A 15,931-nucleotide genomic window follows, 5' to 3' on the forward strand; every position below is an offset into this window, starting at 1 on the left:
CAAAACACGACTGTTTATTCTCCTCTGCAGATGCTATCTGACCTGCTGAGTTCTTCCAGTATTTTGTGTTTTGCTCAAAATTTCCAACATCTGCAGTATATCACTGTCTCAGCATCAAAACAAATCATTCACATCATACCCCTTTTTTAATGTTTATATAGTCAAGTGCATGCATGCCTTGGCAATGGATACACTAGGTCTGAGTACAGGCAGAGTCTGAGCAGGTTAGGACTTCATTTCTTAAAGATAGCAGACTGAGAGCTGATCTTACAGAGCTGTATAAAGTCGTGAGTTGATCTTACAGACCTGTATAAAGTCGTGAGTTGTGTAGATTGGGTATTTTTCCTAGAGAAGGAGGAACTAAAAAGTAGAGGGCACAGGTGAAAAATTTGAAAGGAACCTCGGGGCAAATTCTTCACACAGAGGGAGGAGACGGAGAAAGCACCCGAGGAAGGTACAATAATAACATTAAAATGTTATTTGAATAGGTACATGAATAGGAGCAGTTTAAAGGGATAAGCGCCAAACAGGGGAAAGTGGGACCAGCACGATGACTGGCACGGACCAGTTGGGCCGAGTGGCCTTGCTCTTAATCTATGACTCCGTGTATTATTTTCTATGAACCTGTTTTAGGAGCACGAGTTATATGGAACCTTTATCGGTGGAGAAAGCACCAAGGTGCTGCTGACAGAATTGGTCTTGGCTGAGCTGGATTCTGCAGCGTTGGGAAGGAGACTACATGAATGCAAGCGGTTGTTGTTGGCGTTTCTCCCCTCTGCCTTCTCTTTGGTTGCCGAGGCTCGGAATCCTCGCCCTCGCCCCACACCAGACACTGCCTGCCCCGCTCCCAGAGCACTTCCTCTCCCGCCTGCCCACCAGTCGCAGCCTCGGCCGCGCTGCCGGGTCGTTTCTGGCGATCGGACCACGGCAGCCGGCGACCGAGGATCGCGGCGCCCCCGCCGCCGGACCATGTGGCCGTTCTACCTGCTGCTGGCCTCCGTGGGTGAGTACTCGGAGCCCGTGGACGAGAATGCGCTCTCGGCGGCCTCTCCCCTCTCCCCTCTCCCTGGCACTGGCCGCAGGAAAGTTTGCAGAGACTCCGGGCCGCGACGGCCTGGGAACCTCCCGGGGAGGGGACGGGACGGGACAAGGCTGCTCTGTGGCCCACCGGAGAGTCGATATCACCTCTGACAGTAGCTTCTCGCCTCCTGGGTGAACACAAGTGGGCATGACCAGTGTGAGTGGGTGTGTAAAAGTGTGTAAAATCCTCCTCTTCCCAGTCCCTCCACAAGTTCTCTCACCTGCCACATTTTGGAGTGCTACGGGGAGGGGAAGGGGGGTTGTATGGACGGAGAACTATCATCTAGGAGCCCACAGGGACTGTACCCTCCGGCACAAAGTGCAAGTGGTCGGTGGGATGCAGTTGTTCTGCAGGCAGTGATACCCGAGTCACAGGGGTTTAAGCCACTTCTTATAATTCTGCTTACATTGCTGGTATTATGCACGTTTAATTTTGTTTTTACCCATTATAATTGTTGAATGTTGTTTTTATTGCATATCTCGCCCACACCACAGCAAATTCCTAATACGTGTATAAAACAGTTGCTCTTGATCCTATGGGAACAAGAGAGTGTAATGTTGAGACATCAATTGCCACACATACATTGTATGGATTTAGATATGTAAGGGAGAATCAAATCTATAATAGCAGACAATAATGTTACTCAGAAAATAGCAGTTAAGTTGCTATTTAAAATCTACCTCCTTAACATATATTCAGTCAATGTATCTTAACAGCTGTGTTAAATATTGTCTGGGCATTTTATGCAATAACTCTTAATGGTAAGCAAATTAATGGAGAATAATACAGTATATGGATCCTAGCAAAGTCTCATGCCAGAGGGGTGTAAACTCTGAACTAATAAGAAAGTGAAAGCTGTTAATAATGTGGTCAGATGCATCAACTGTATCAATTCTTTCACTGTTGACTCACACTGGTTGGGATTTGGACTTGCAAAAAAAAATTGCTTTGAAGCAAACATATTGAGAACCGGAAAGTTTACTATGTGTTCAGGAGACTGACAGCTCTTCACAATTTGCATTGTTGTGATTATAAATTCTGGATTTGAATATGGTTTGTGAACAAAATATTTACACCATTTACTTAAAGAATGATATTTGAGTGTTTTTGTAGTGCTCAATACACAGGTTATTTCTTTCTGAAACATTACATCCGAGATCTGACTGATAGCAGATCACAGGACATGACCTCATGATCGTTGTACTTCACTGTTCATGAAGTGACAACCACTGCACACAGGGCTAACGGATATGTAGAGATTAGTTAAACAGGTGTTAACTAATACCGTGTATGTGGCGAGTGATTTCTTTATCTGAGGCACCAGGGTAGTGTGGCGGTTAGCACATCGCTATTACGGACTTCGGAGTTCAATTCTGGTGCCATCTGTAAGGAGTCTGTACGTCCCAGGTTTTCCCAGCTGCTGCAGTTTCCTTCCACAATCCAAAGACGTATCTGGTAGGTATTTGGCCATTTTAAATTGCCCTGTGATTAGGTTAGGAGCAGGGGCTCCCAATCTGGGGTTCATGGATTTCTTGATTAATGATATTAATGGCCCATGGTATAAAATAGGTTGGTAACCCCCCCCCCCCCGGGGTTAGGGTGCCAGGGCTTGAGGGCCAGAAGGGCCTTCTCCATGCTGTACCATGAAATAAAACGATATGGAGAATTATCACATGAAGATAATTCACATGACACAAATCACATGAAGATAAGAATGACGTTATAATGGAAAATTGCACGTAGAGAGTTCAAACTCTCTATGTAATTTTGAATTGCGTGAGGTAGCTGAGGTGCTTTTGAAGTTTAGAGGCAGAGGTGGTGGGCAGGTTAGAGAGATCTGAAGTTGAAACAGTGATTAAATATACCTTTGGGAATAATGCAAAATGGGTACAATTAATGCAAGGCTAATAACTTGATGTCTGTTGCTACTTTACAAAATAATTTTGAGTTTCTTTGAGGGTTTTACTCTCCCCTTTGATGGACTCTTTATCTGCTATAATTTTGCCCACTTACAAAATTTATCAATGACCCTTTCATAATAAGGTAATTAATTCTGCTGCATTTAACATGTGATCTTAACTTAGCATCATCGAGCAGAATTGGATAACTAAAATGCTATGACAAGCATCCTAGTTTGGCAGAGAGACAAGTCAGATTACCACACAGCAGTGTCCCCTACATCGGCGGCCATATCTGTCAAGTTATGTCATTGTCTCAATGACAAGGATATCTGCATCAACAATGCCAAGTCGGATACTGAACTGACCACGGCCTCATTCACTCTATCTTCCATCAGTTTAGTCTTTAAAAAAAAATCAACAGAAATTATTGCCTGAAGAAATCAATGCAAAAGCTTCGAAGGACTTTGGACAGAGCTCATTAGTAAGTGCTCCAGGGACAACAGGAGCTTGGTCCATGGTACTTGTTCTTCCATAATCAATGGACACCCATTGCTTTTCCGCTGAGTCACAGCAGGATTGCTATGGTCAGAACAGCCAGCAGCCAATTGATCATAAGCCTAAGGCATTCTTGAATTTTAAGTTGTGCCATACTTAAGGGAAAAGAAACAGGCCTGAGGAACCCTCAGGCTGAGGCCCAATCAGCTTATTTATTTATTGGATTGCGGGCAATGCTGCTAAAGCGAGGGCACCGTGTATTGTTGACCCTTTGAGAAGCTGTTGTCCCGGTGAAGGCACTCTCACAGTGCTGTTGTTAAATATGAGCCCGTGTCGGTCAGGGTCGACCATACCTTGCTGTCTAGTTACGCAAGCCGGGGCAGTGCACTATGGAGAGCAAGCCGTCGCCCATGTAACAAGCTCTCCCTCTCTGTGCATCTGATGAATCCAAAGGAATCTTGGAGACTAACACAGTTTGGCAGCAGCACTGTCACACAATTGCCAGTCAACATTGAACTCAATATGGGACTGCCGTAGGCACTGCAACTCCGGATATTTCCCTCTGGGTTTGCTCCCGAAGCTCCCATGAGTGGGTATAGCTGCAAGGCAATAGAGGTTTGAGATCAGAGTTTTCCTTCTAGAGGAGTTGCTAACCAGGACTGATGAATCTCATCTGCCTGAAGCAATTGGTTTTAGGGTGCCAGTAACCCACCTTTGTCCCTTCTCCAGTCAGTGGAAATGGTTCCACCAGGTTTAGTAGCTAAGCCACATGTTACGCCATCAGGAGCATTTAATAGGTGTGGGAGCTTGTCCCCACTACTACCCCTGGATATAACAACCTAAAGGAAATGTACTGTTGGACAGGGAGTTTTAAAATTGCAGAGCCAGTGATGATTAAACATCTGTGATATACATTCAACTATCGTCCACCTTCGTGGTACAGGACGTGCATGGGTTTGAGAGGTACCTGGGCAAGTTACTACTGGATCATTTGGTAGGTGGTACACACTCAGCCCTGCTGCACGAGAAGTGGAGGGAATGAATGAGTGGATGGAGCTGTTAATCGAGTTATCTGCCTTGTATTGGATGGTGGCTTTGGTGCTATACTCTTTCAGGCAAATGGAGGCAGGACATTGAGTTGTCCCCTTTGGGCGAAGGACCTGCTTTGAAGTTTCAGGAGAAAAGTCACTCACCACTAATTTCTCTTGTGAGCACAGTTTTTGAGGCTGGGCCAGTCAATTCATTGATGGAGCAAAAGTCATGCAATGAATGTCAAGAGGAGGGTAGAGGCAGCAATGGCCTGGTACAATCTCACTTGTCACTTCCCTGCACATTTTCTAGGATTGATATTCCGTGGAATAGAGCCGAACATTGTGCAGTAATCAGTCATCATACCCACTCCTTCATATGTTAACCCCTTCATTCCGGAATCATCCTCGCGAACCTCCTCTGGATTCTCTCCAATGACAACACATCCTTTCTGAGATATGAGCCCCAAAACTGTTGACAATACTCCAAATGCAGCCTGACTAGTGTCTTATAAAGTCTCAGCATTATCTCCTTGCTCTTGTATTCTATTCCCCTTGAAATAAATGCCAACAATGCATTTGCCTTCCTTATCATAGGCTCAACCTGTAAATTAACCAACCTTCTGGGAGTCTTGCACAAGGACTCCTAATTCCTCTGCACCTCAAGTTTGAACCTTCTCCCCATTTTGACAATAGTTTTCATTATTGTTCCTTTATTTCCCAACACTGCATTCCATCTGCCACATTCTATGCCCATTCTTCCAATTTGTCTAATTCCTGCTGCAATCGCATTGCTTCCTCAGCACTACCTACCCCATCACCTATCTTCGTATCATCCCCAAACATTGCCACAAAGCCATCAATTCCATTGTCCAAGTCATTGACAAACAACATGAAAAGCAGCGGTCTCAATACTGACCCCCGAGGAACACTGTAAGCCACTGGCAGCCATCCAGAAAAAAGCCTCTTTTAATCCCACTCACTGCCCCTGCCTGTCAGCCATTCCTTTATCTGTGCCACTATCTTTCCTGTAATGCCATAAGATTTTATCTTGTTAAGCAGCCTCGTCTGTGTCACCTTATCAGACACCTTCTGAAAATCTAAGTAAATGACATCCACTGCCTCTTCTTTGTCCACCCTGCTTGTTATTTCCTCAAAGAACTCTAACAAGATTTAACAGGCAAGATTTCCCTTTACAGAAACCGTGCTGACTTTGATTTATTTTATCATTAGCCTCCAAGTACCTCAAAACCTCATTCTTAATAATAGACTCCAATACTTTCCCGACCACTGAGGTTAGTCTAATTGGCCTGCAATTTCCTTTCTTTTGCCTTCCTCCCTTCTTAAAGAGTGGAGTGATATTTGCAATCTCCCAGTCCTCCGGGACCATGCTGGAATCAAGTAATTCTTGAAAGATCATGACCAGTGCATTCGTTATCTCTTCAGCAACCTCTCTCAGAACTCTAGGATGTTGTCCATCTGGTCCAGCTGACTTATCCAACTTAAGACCTTTCAATTTGCCTAGCAATTTTTCCTTTGTAATAGTAATGCCACTCACACCTGCTCTCTAACACTCACGGACCACTGGCACACTACTAGTACCTTCCACAAGTGAAGACAGATGCAAAGTACTCATTAAGTCCATCTGCTATTTCTTAGTCCCCCATTAATACCTTATTAGCATCATTTTCCCTTGTCAGCTACGGTTGCCTACCACTGCTGTTTTAGAGCTTCTTCCTCTGTGGGAAGTATCTATCCTGTGACTTATGAACTATTCCCGAAACTTCAGCCACCTCTGCTCTGCTGTCATCCCTGCCAATATCCTCCTCTAATCCACCCGGGCAAGCTCCTCTCTCAGGCCCCTGTAATTCCCTTTATTCCATTGTGATACTGATACATGTGACTTGTGCTTCTCCCTTTCAAATTGCAGTATGAATTCAATCATGTTATGATCACTGCCTCCCAAGGGTTCCTTTGTGTTAAGCTCCCTAATAAGATCTGGGTTATTACACAAAACCCAATCTAAGATAGCCTATCCCTGAGTAGGCTCAAGCACAAGCTGCTCTAAAAAGCCATCTCGTAGGCATTCAACAAATTCCCTCCCCTGCGATCCTGATTTTCCCAATCCCCTTGCATATTGAAGTCCCTCATTACAATTGTGTCATTACCCTTATACATGCCTTTTCCAGCTCCCTTTGCAATCTCAACCCCATATCTTGCCTGCTATTTGGAGGCCTACATATGATTCCCATAATGGTTTTTTTACCCTTGCAGTTAAGACTCCACCCACAACAATTCAACATCCTCTGACCCTATGTCACCTCTTTCTAAAGATGCAATTCTATCACTTACCAACAATTCCTATACCTCCCTGCCTGTCCTTTCGATACAAAGTATATCCATTGATGTTAAGCTCCCAACTATGGCCATAACTCAGTCATACTGACCAATCTCAATCGTTCCATGAGTCTGTCTACCTTATTCCGAATGTTACGCGCATTTAAATACAGTACCTCCAGTCCTGCATTCTTCGCCCTTTTGAATTTGTCTGCATTTGTATCCAATTATTGACTTGTCCTTCCTTACATTCATATTACATCATCTACTTGTAAACCTGCTGGCTGATCCTCAGCTCTATCATACTGGTTCCCATCCCCCTCCCAACAGCTCTAAAATCTACCTGCAAGAATATTGGTCCTCCTCAGATTCAAATGCAATCCAGCCTTTTTGTACAGGCCCCACTTGTCCCAGAAGAGGTCCCAATTATCCAGAAATCTGGATCCTTGCTCACTGTTACAATTTTTCTGCCTCTTAATTCTACTCCTATCCTCACTCTCGTGTGTCTCAGGCACCCATCCTGAGATCCTGCTTCTCAGCTTCCTTCCTAACTCTCTATATTCTTTTATCAGGGCCTCCTTTTTCTTCCTTTGTCGCTGCTACCAATATGTACCACGACTTCTGGCTGCTCACCCTCCCTTTTCAGGATATTGTGATTGCATGAATCAGATTGGCAGGGACCACCTGCTCAGGACTTTTGGATGAAAATGCTTGCTGTAGCCTTTCATTACTCACAGGCGACCTCTGCCTGCATTGAGGAAAGGGCTGTCTTTGTAGGCTCTTCTTGTGATCAGTCGTTTACTTGTCTGCCATAATTCATGATTAGATCTAGCATGACTGTCAGACTTTAATCTGATCCATTTGTTCTGAACTCACTGAGCTCCAAGTGCTTTCTCTTGAATGCGCTCGTTTCTCTTCCACTTCTCAGAGATTTGTAGGGTGGTAGGTTGCAACTGACCACTGAGGAGAGTTGACGGGAATACAGGGTCAATACAATGGGGTTAGAGTAGGATTAATTTAATTTGATGCTGCAGAGTGAGTGAGCTGAAAGGCCTGTCCCATTAACTCTGACTTTTGTCTGGTATTGCAGCTCTAGTAGGTTGGCAACTCATTTTTATTGATCCCTTATTCTGCACCTGAAATCCTTGTGATATGAGGCTTGATTCTCTGGCTTGATGGTAGAGTAAAGGATATCTCCAGCCATGACATTGGCCGGTCTATGCTTCTGCTGTTGCCGATGGCCCGCACTGCCTCATGTTCAGAACCTATCCCACTGAGCACGGTTATAATGCCTCGTCGTACAGTGGAGGAGGGGGAATTCAAAATGGCTCTTTTGTCTTCCCACCGGTCACAACCAGTGCTGTCGTGGACAGGTGAGCCTGCCTCTGCTAGGAGAAGGGTCAGTGTGCTTATCTCTGATGACGGACCTATCGCTATTTGCTCCTGACCCAGTCTGGCAGCCATATCCTGCAGAGCTCAACCAGATCACAGTTTGTGATGGACATTGGTCTCCATCCCAGGTCCAGTCCTCTCCCTTGTTACTCTCAGCACTTCTTCCAAGTGTTGCTCAATATGGAGGAGAACGAGGGCCAAAAGTAATCCGGAGTAGATTTCATCAGCCAAGTTTATCCTGATGCTATGAAATTGCACTAAGTCTTGAGCCAATTTTGTTGAATCCCAGGACTATTGCTTTCTACCTGTGCACCAGTGTGATGTCCCATATGGCACCAGTAATGTCTGGAAGGCATGAATCGCTGAAGATGGTTCTTTCGGGCTGTGGCTTGACCAGTCTCTCATTTTAGACATCGGTCCCCCGATAATTGTGAAGGTGACATTGAATTACTAATGAAGCTGAGGGTAACCTTGCTGTGTGGGAATTTTGCACCTAGTTCAATACCAGGTGGTCCGTCTGTTTTATACCTATTTTACAACGCAGCAGTTATGTTACAGGCTGTGTGGTTTCCTAGCCTGATCCAGAGGGAAATTAAGAGTCCATTTTAATTCATGGGTATGGAGTCACAAATAAATAAGACTGGGTATATATTCTACCCTGTTTTCATTATTTTTAATACTATATTGAGCTGGGTTTTTAATATGATAAATATTTTATGTTATATACTGTACTGTTTTGGGTTGAGCACAATGTCTGAGCTTATGGTGTTTATTGCATGGGACTGGGTGGTGGAGCGGTATATGTTGGCTGGGTTAATCAGCACAGTTTCGTAGATGTCCATTTTATACACTAGTAGCTATGTTAATAAACACAGTTTATAGAAGCTGTCTTACGTTACACATGAGAATTGTTCAATTATTTAATCCACTGTCTTGTGGTTGTATTATAAATGGCGTACTGACAAGTTTTATATGATCTACTGTATTGTAATAAGGTCACTGTATAATGACTGAAGTGTATTATTTTGTGGATGTTGACTGGATTAATTGATACTGTACTGTTATATAATGTACTGTGGCTGGGCTATTAAGCAGAGCGTAGACCTTGATTTTGAAAAAAGACTCCATAAAGAGGCTGTGTTACGTTAGACACTTTTCTCCGTATCGTGTTTGGTTTAAGCAGCATCCGGCTGGTGTGTTTATACACGAGAGTAGATGGGTTAGAAAACATGGCTGGATTACTTGGCATACTTTATGGAGGATGGATTATTTTTTATTCTGTATAGTGGCTGAGTTTATTAACTCTACATTATCGCTGACATTTCATATTATGTCTGGGTTATTTTGTACAGTATAAAAGCTAGATTATTTTATTTCAGATGTTTAGAAATTTTGATTACGAATCATAATTTATAGAACTGGATTTTACATATTTACATGATTAGATTAATTGATCCTCCTGTCTATGGCTGGTTTATTTTGCAATCTGTAAAATATCAAGTTTATTTAGTTACTGTAGCGGTGTGCTACACGCAGCGCTAAAATAACGACACGGAGTCAGTAAACTGCAATTAAAGAAGATTTTATTCGAACTTCACAGCCTTGCTTTAAAGCCTCCCTCATCCCGCCCTCCCCGGGCGCGGATGCTGTAAGGGGCACGTACTCACAAACCCCCGCAGGCTTTCCCTTTGTTGGTGAAGCAGACCTGGCCTTTGTGCCGGTGCGCTGGCTATTTGTGAGCCGGTTCGAGTGCGCTAGGAAGTGGGTCGCCACATAACCCCCCCCCAGAACCGGCGATACACCGCCCAATGCCAACAGTCTGGGCTGGACCCTGTTTGGGAGGGCGGCCTCTGTGCCGCGGTGCCGGAAACTCGACTAGTTGCGCCAAGTCCACATGGGCCAGTTTGAGTCGGTCCACCGTGAAAACCTCCTCTCTCCCCCCAACGTCCAGCACGAACGTGGACCCGTTCTTCCTGAGCACTGTAAACGGCCCCTCATAGGGCCACTGTAGCAGTGCCCGATGCCCGCCCCTTCGTACAAACACAAACTTACAGTTCAGCAGGTCTTTGGGTACGCAGGTTGGGTTCTGTCCATGCTGCGAAGTGGTTATGGGGGCCAGGTTACCGAGCCTCTTGCGTAGTCTGTCCAGGACTGCTGTGGTTTCTTCCTCTTGCCCCCTTGGGGCTGGTATGAACTCCCCGGAGACGACCAGGGGTGCGCCGTACACCAACTCGGCCGACAAGGCGTGCAGATCATCTTTGGGTGCCGTGCGGATTCCGAGCAGGACCCAGGGAAGCTCGTCCACCCAGTTAGGTCCTCTCAGGCAGGCCATGAGAGCCAACTTCAGGTGATGGTGGAAACGTTCGACTGTGGGTGGTAGGCAGTTGTGTGGTGCAGCTGTGTCCCCAAAAGGCTGGCCATAGCTGACCACAGGCTGGAGGTGAACTGGGCGCCTCTGTCGGAGGTAATGTGGGCCGGTACACCAAAGCGGGACACCCAGGTGGCGATCAGTGCCCGGGCGCAGGATTCGGAGGTGGTGTCGGTGAGTGGGACCGCCTCTGGCCATCTTGTGAACCGGTCCACGATAGTCAGGAGGTGCCGCGCTCCTCGCCACACTGGCAGGGGGCCCACGATATCCACGTGAATGTGGTCAAAACGCCAGTGGGTGGGGTGGAACTGCTGCGGCGGGGCCTTGGTGTGCCGCTGCACCTTGGCTGTTTGGCAGTGCATGCATTTCTGGCCCATTCACTGACTTGTTTGCGGACTCCGTGCCAAACGAACCTGCTGGAGACCATCCGGACGGTTGTCCTGATGGAGGGGTGCGCTAAGTTGTGAATGGAGTTGAAAACACGTCGTCGCCAAGGTGGCGGGACGACGGGACGGGGTTGGCCAGTGGTGACGTCACAGAGTAGGGTCCTCTCACCTGGGCCTACGGGGAGGTCCTGGAGCTGCAAACCAGAGACTGCGGTTCTGTAACTCGGGATCTCCTCGTCTGCCTGCTACGCCTCCGCCAGCGCCTCAAAGTCTACCCCTTGGGAAAGGGCATGAATGTTAGGGTGAGAGAGCGCGTCCGCCATGACATTGTCCTTACCTGAGACGTGCCGGACATCCGTCGTGTATTTGGAGATGTAGGACAGATGGCGCTGCTGGCGGGACGACCAGGGATCGGACACCTTTGTGAACGTAAAGGTAAGCGGCTTGTGGTCCGTGAACGCGGTGAAGGGCCTACCTTCTAAGAAGTACCTGAAATGCCGGATTGCCAGGTATAGCGCCAACAGTTCCCGGTCGAAAGCACTGTATTTGAGCTCGGGTGGCTGCAGGTGTTTGCTGAAAAACGCCAGGGGTTGCCAGCGGTCCGCGATGAGCTGCTCCAGTACCCCACCGACTGCCATATTAGATGCGTCCACTGTGAGGGCAGTAGGGATGTCCATTCTGGGGTGCACTAGCATCGCGGCGTTCGCCAAGGCTTCTTTCGTTTGAATGAAAGCGGCGGCGGACTCCTCGTCCCAGGTAATGTCCTTGCCCGGACCCGACAGCAGGGCGAACAGGGGGCGCATGATCCGGGCAGCCGAAGGGAGGAAGCGGTGGTAGAAATTGACCATACCTACGAATTCCTGAAGGCCTTTGATTGTGTTGGGTCGGGGGAAGTGGCGGACCGCGTCTACCTTAGCGGGCAGAGGGGTTGCCCCGTCTGTAGTAATTCTGTGGCCCAGGAAGTCAATGGTGTCGAGCCCGAACTGGCATTTGGCCGGGTTGATTGTCAGGCCGTATTCACTCAGTCGGGCATAGAGTTGACGGAGGTGGGACAGATGCTCCCGATGACTGCTGCTGGCTATGAGGATGTCGTCCAAATAGATGAAAGCGAAGTCCAGGTCACGTCCCACCGCATCCATTAACTGCTGAAACATTTGTGCGGCATTCTTCAGGCCGAACGGCATGCGGAGGAACTCGAAAAGGCCGAAAGGGGTGATGAGTGTCGTTTTGGGGACGTCGTCCGGATGCATCAGGATTTGATGGTATCCTCGGACGAGGTCTACCTTGGAGAAGATCCGTGCGCCGTGCAGGTTTGCTGCAAAGTCCTGAATGTGCGGCACAGGGTAGCGGTCCGATGTGGTAGTCTCGTTCAGCCTGCGGTAGTCGTCGCACGGTCTCCAGCCCCCTGTCGCTTTGGGCACCATGTGCAGGGGGGAGGCCCATGGGCTGTCGGACCGCCGGATGATCCCCAATTCCTCCATCCTCTTGAACTCCTCCTTCGCCAGTCGGAGCTTGTCCGGGGGAAGCCACCGAGCACGGGCGTGGAGGGGTGGCCCCTGGGTCAGGATGTGGTGCTGTACGCCGTGTCGGGGCATGGCTGCCGTGAACTGCGGTGCCAGAACTGATGGGAAATCCGCCAGGACTCTGGTGAAGTCGTTGTCGGACAGCGTGATGGAGTCGAGGTGTGGGGCTGGCAACTGGGCTTCACCCAGCGAGAACGTCTGAAAGGTCTCGGCATGGACCAGTCTCTGCCTCGGCAGGTCGACCAGTAGGCTGTGAGCCCGCAAAAAATCCGCACCCAGAAGCGGTTGGGCTACGGCGGCCAGTGTGAAGTCCCACGTGAACCGGCTGGAGCTGAACTGTAGCTGCACCGTACGGGTGCCGTAGGTCCTGACCGTGCTGCCGTTCACGGCCCTCGGGAGGGACCCGGTGCCCTGTTGCGGGTGTCGTAACTCGTCGAAGGTAAGACGCTGATCTCGGCACCGGTGTCGACCAAAAAACAGCGTCCCGACCTCTTGTCCCACACATACAGGAGGCTATCCCGATGGCCAGCTGTCGTAGTCATTAGCAGCGGATGGCCCTGGCGTTTCCTGGGAACTGGCAGGGCGGGCGACAACGGCGGGCTTCTGCGCCCCACCGCTGGTGGTAGAAACACCATTGTTCGTTGGGCTCCCCACCCCTGCCTCTGGGGTTAGCGGGCTCTGCGGCCGGGCCTGGACTGGTTTGCTGCTGGGAGCGTGGCCCGGTGATCTGTGCGATGGACGCCCCACTCACCTTCTTGGCGTTCCACAGCAAGTCCACCCGGGCTGCCACCTTCCGGGGGTCGCTGAAATCCGCGTCGGACAGCAGCAGGCATATGTCCTCAGGCAGCTGCTCCAGGAATGCCTGCTCAAACATGAGGCAGGGTGTGTGTCCGTCGGCCAGAGACAACATCTCATTCATTAAAGCTGATGGAGACCTGTCTCCCAAGCCATCCAGGTGCAGTAAACGGGCAGCCCGCTTGCGCCGTGAGAGTCCGAAAGTTCTTAGGAGCAGGGCTTTGAATTCCGCGTACTTGCCGTCCGCCGGGGGAGACTGTACGAACTCCGCAACCTGGGCCGCTGTGTCCTGGTCGAGGGAGCTCACCACGTAGTAGTAACGTGTGTCCTCTGAGGTCAGCTGCCGAACGTGGAATTGGGCTTCTGCTTGCTGGAACCACAGGTGAGGTTGCAGCATCCAGAAGCTTGGCAGTTTCAACGAAACCGCATGAACAGATGTGGAGTCGGTCATCTCCGGTCCAAAAATCGTTTGGACCGTTGGGGTCACCAATTGTAGCGGTGTGCTACACGCAACGCTAAAATAACGACACAGAGTCGGTAAACTGCAATTAAAGAAGATTTTATTCGAACTTCACAGCCTTGCTTTAAAGCCTCCCTGATCCCGCCCTCCCCGGGCGCGGATGCTGTAAGGGGCACGTACTCACAATCCCCCGCAGGCTTTCCCTTTGTTGGTGAAGCAGACCTGGCCTTTGTGCCGGCGTGCGGTTCGAGTGCGCTAGGAAGTGGGTCGCCACACTACTGTATTTATTTGGCCATTTTGTACACTACAGAGGGGCTTGATTAAATAATGTACTGAATGGTTTAATTTGCAGGGTATTTTATGGCAATTTTTTTAATAATAGAGTGTATAATGCTTGTTTTGAACATGTGATAACTGGCTTTAACATTTTCAAGAGTAAATTATTGTGCATAATAATGGATGTGTTAATTAACAAATTGCACGCTATATTATGAGTTATTTTATGTGCAGTACTGTGCAAAACTTTATAAACAGTTCTCTATATTGGTTAAAATAGGAAGCTGGTTGGGAAACAAATAAGAGTACAGATATTTAGCTCAGTAGTATGAGTGTTATTTGGAACTGGGAAGACAATGTACAATACTGTGCAACAATCTTAGGCACCCTTGATTTTTTAAAATATAATTTTTGCTCTTGATGCTTATTTTTTTTGATTTCTGCACTAGTTTGTCAGTAGAAAAGAGCAAATTTTAGATTTCCAAACATTCACTTTCAAAAAATTTAAATGTTCCAGAGAAATGTTTGCATTTCGTTAAAGAAAGTAACATTAAGTCACTGGATTTGCAGCATCTGCCGATTTTCTCATGTTTGTCCACTGCAAAGTCTCTTTAAGGGATGCCTACCCTGTAGAAGTTTAACTCTTCTCCTGAAGAAGGTGTTTTGCCCAAAACACTGACTCTTTATTCATTTCCATAGATTCTGCCTCACCCACTGAGTTCCTCCAGCATTTTGGGTGTGTTGCTTTGGATTTTCAGCATCTGCAGACTCTCCTGTGTTAGTATTAAATAATAGACCATTTTTCAAACAAAAACTTGATTACTTTGTAGTTATGTAGCCCAGGCCATGATTAAACAAAGATTAACAACAGGTGATGTGATGAATGATACAAACTGATTAACTGAAGCAGAAGCAGGTGCAGAAGGAAACTGGGCAAAGGACAACCAAACGAAAGGATGAGGCTGTTTCAGACACTCTTCCAGTCATCAGTTCGGACACCGTGGCAACGGTAGGCATAGCAACAAGACACAAAGAGGTCATCCTGCATCGGCAAGGTCTTTCCCAAGCAGAAATTTGGGGGCAGGCAGGAGTTTCAAGAAGTGCTTTCCAAGCTCTTCTGAAGAAGCACAAAGAAATGTGTAAAGCTGAAGACCAGAAATGCAGTGGTTGGCTACAGAAACTGCAGACGAGAGGTACATCAAACTGACTTCCCTTCTAAATCGGAGGAGGTCCAGCACTGCTGTCGGCTCTGAACTCACTGAAACCACTGGAACCCAAGTACACCCCTCTACAGTCCGAGAAGTCTTGTCAGAAGCGATTTTCTTGAAAGAGTTGCTGCCAAAAAGCCATTCCTCTGAAGTGGAAGCAAAGCCAAGAGACTCGCCTACACACAAAAACACGAGAGCTGGGGTGCTGAACGATGGCAGCCAGTGCTCTGGACTGACGAGTCAAACTTTGAAACTTTCAGCTCAAGCAAGAGGCAGTTAGTCCGTGGAAAAGCTGGAGAGTGCTACGTGGATAAGTGTCTGCAGCCAACAGTGAAGTATAGTGGAGGTTCCCTACAGGTTTGGGACTGCATTTCTGCAAATGGAGTTGGTGATCTGGTCAGAGTTAATGGAATCCTCAATGGTGAGAAGTACAAGCAGATTCTGATCCATCACGCAGTACCATCAGGGAGGCGTCTGATCGGTCCCACCCTCATTCTGCAGCAGGACACTGACCCCAAACACACGGCCACGATCATAAAAAGCTAACTTCAGCGAAGAGAAGAACAAGGAGTTCTACAACAAATGGTATGGTCTCCATAGAGCCCTGATCTCAACATCAGTGGGGCTGTCTGGAATTGCCTAGACAGACAGGAGCAACTGAGACAGGCAAAGCCTGCAGAA

At 47.7% G+C, this 15,931-nt stretch overlaps 1 protein-coding gene across 6 annotated transcripts in view; it reads left to right on the forward strand.

Annotated features, from left to right (window-relative positions):
- Positions 1 to 272: 272 nt before the first annotated feature.
- Positions 273 to 15,931, forward strand: part of ldlrad3 (low density lipoprotein receptor class A domain containing 3) — a 149,609-nt gene continuing 133,950 nt past the window's right edge. For 2 of the 6 annotated variants that reach the window (XM_073049144.1, XM_073049146.1), the window contains exon 1: positions 478 to 1,003. In XM_073049144.1, the coding sequence (XP_072905245.1) occupies positions 970 to 1,003 (34 nt within the window). In that variant the 5' untranslated portion in view covers positions 478 to 969. Of the gene's footprint in view, positions 455 to 475; positions 1,004 to 1,066; positions 1,238 to 15,931 lie in introns of those variants that run through there. The other 4 variants (XM_073049149.1, XM_073049147.1, XM_073049143.1 and 1 more) reach the window with 4 other exon arrangements.

This window comes from Hemitrygon akajei, chromosome 6 (genome assembly GCF_048418815.1).
Source record: "Hemitrygon akajei chromosome 6, sHemAka1.3, whole genome shotgun sequence".
NCBI classification, from domain to species: Eukaryota; Metazoa; Chordata; class Chondrichthyes; order Myliobatiformes; family Dasyatidae; genus Hemitrygon; species Hemitrygon akajei.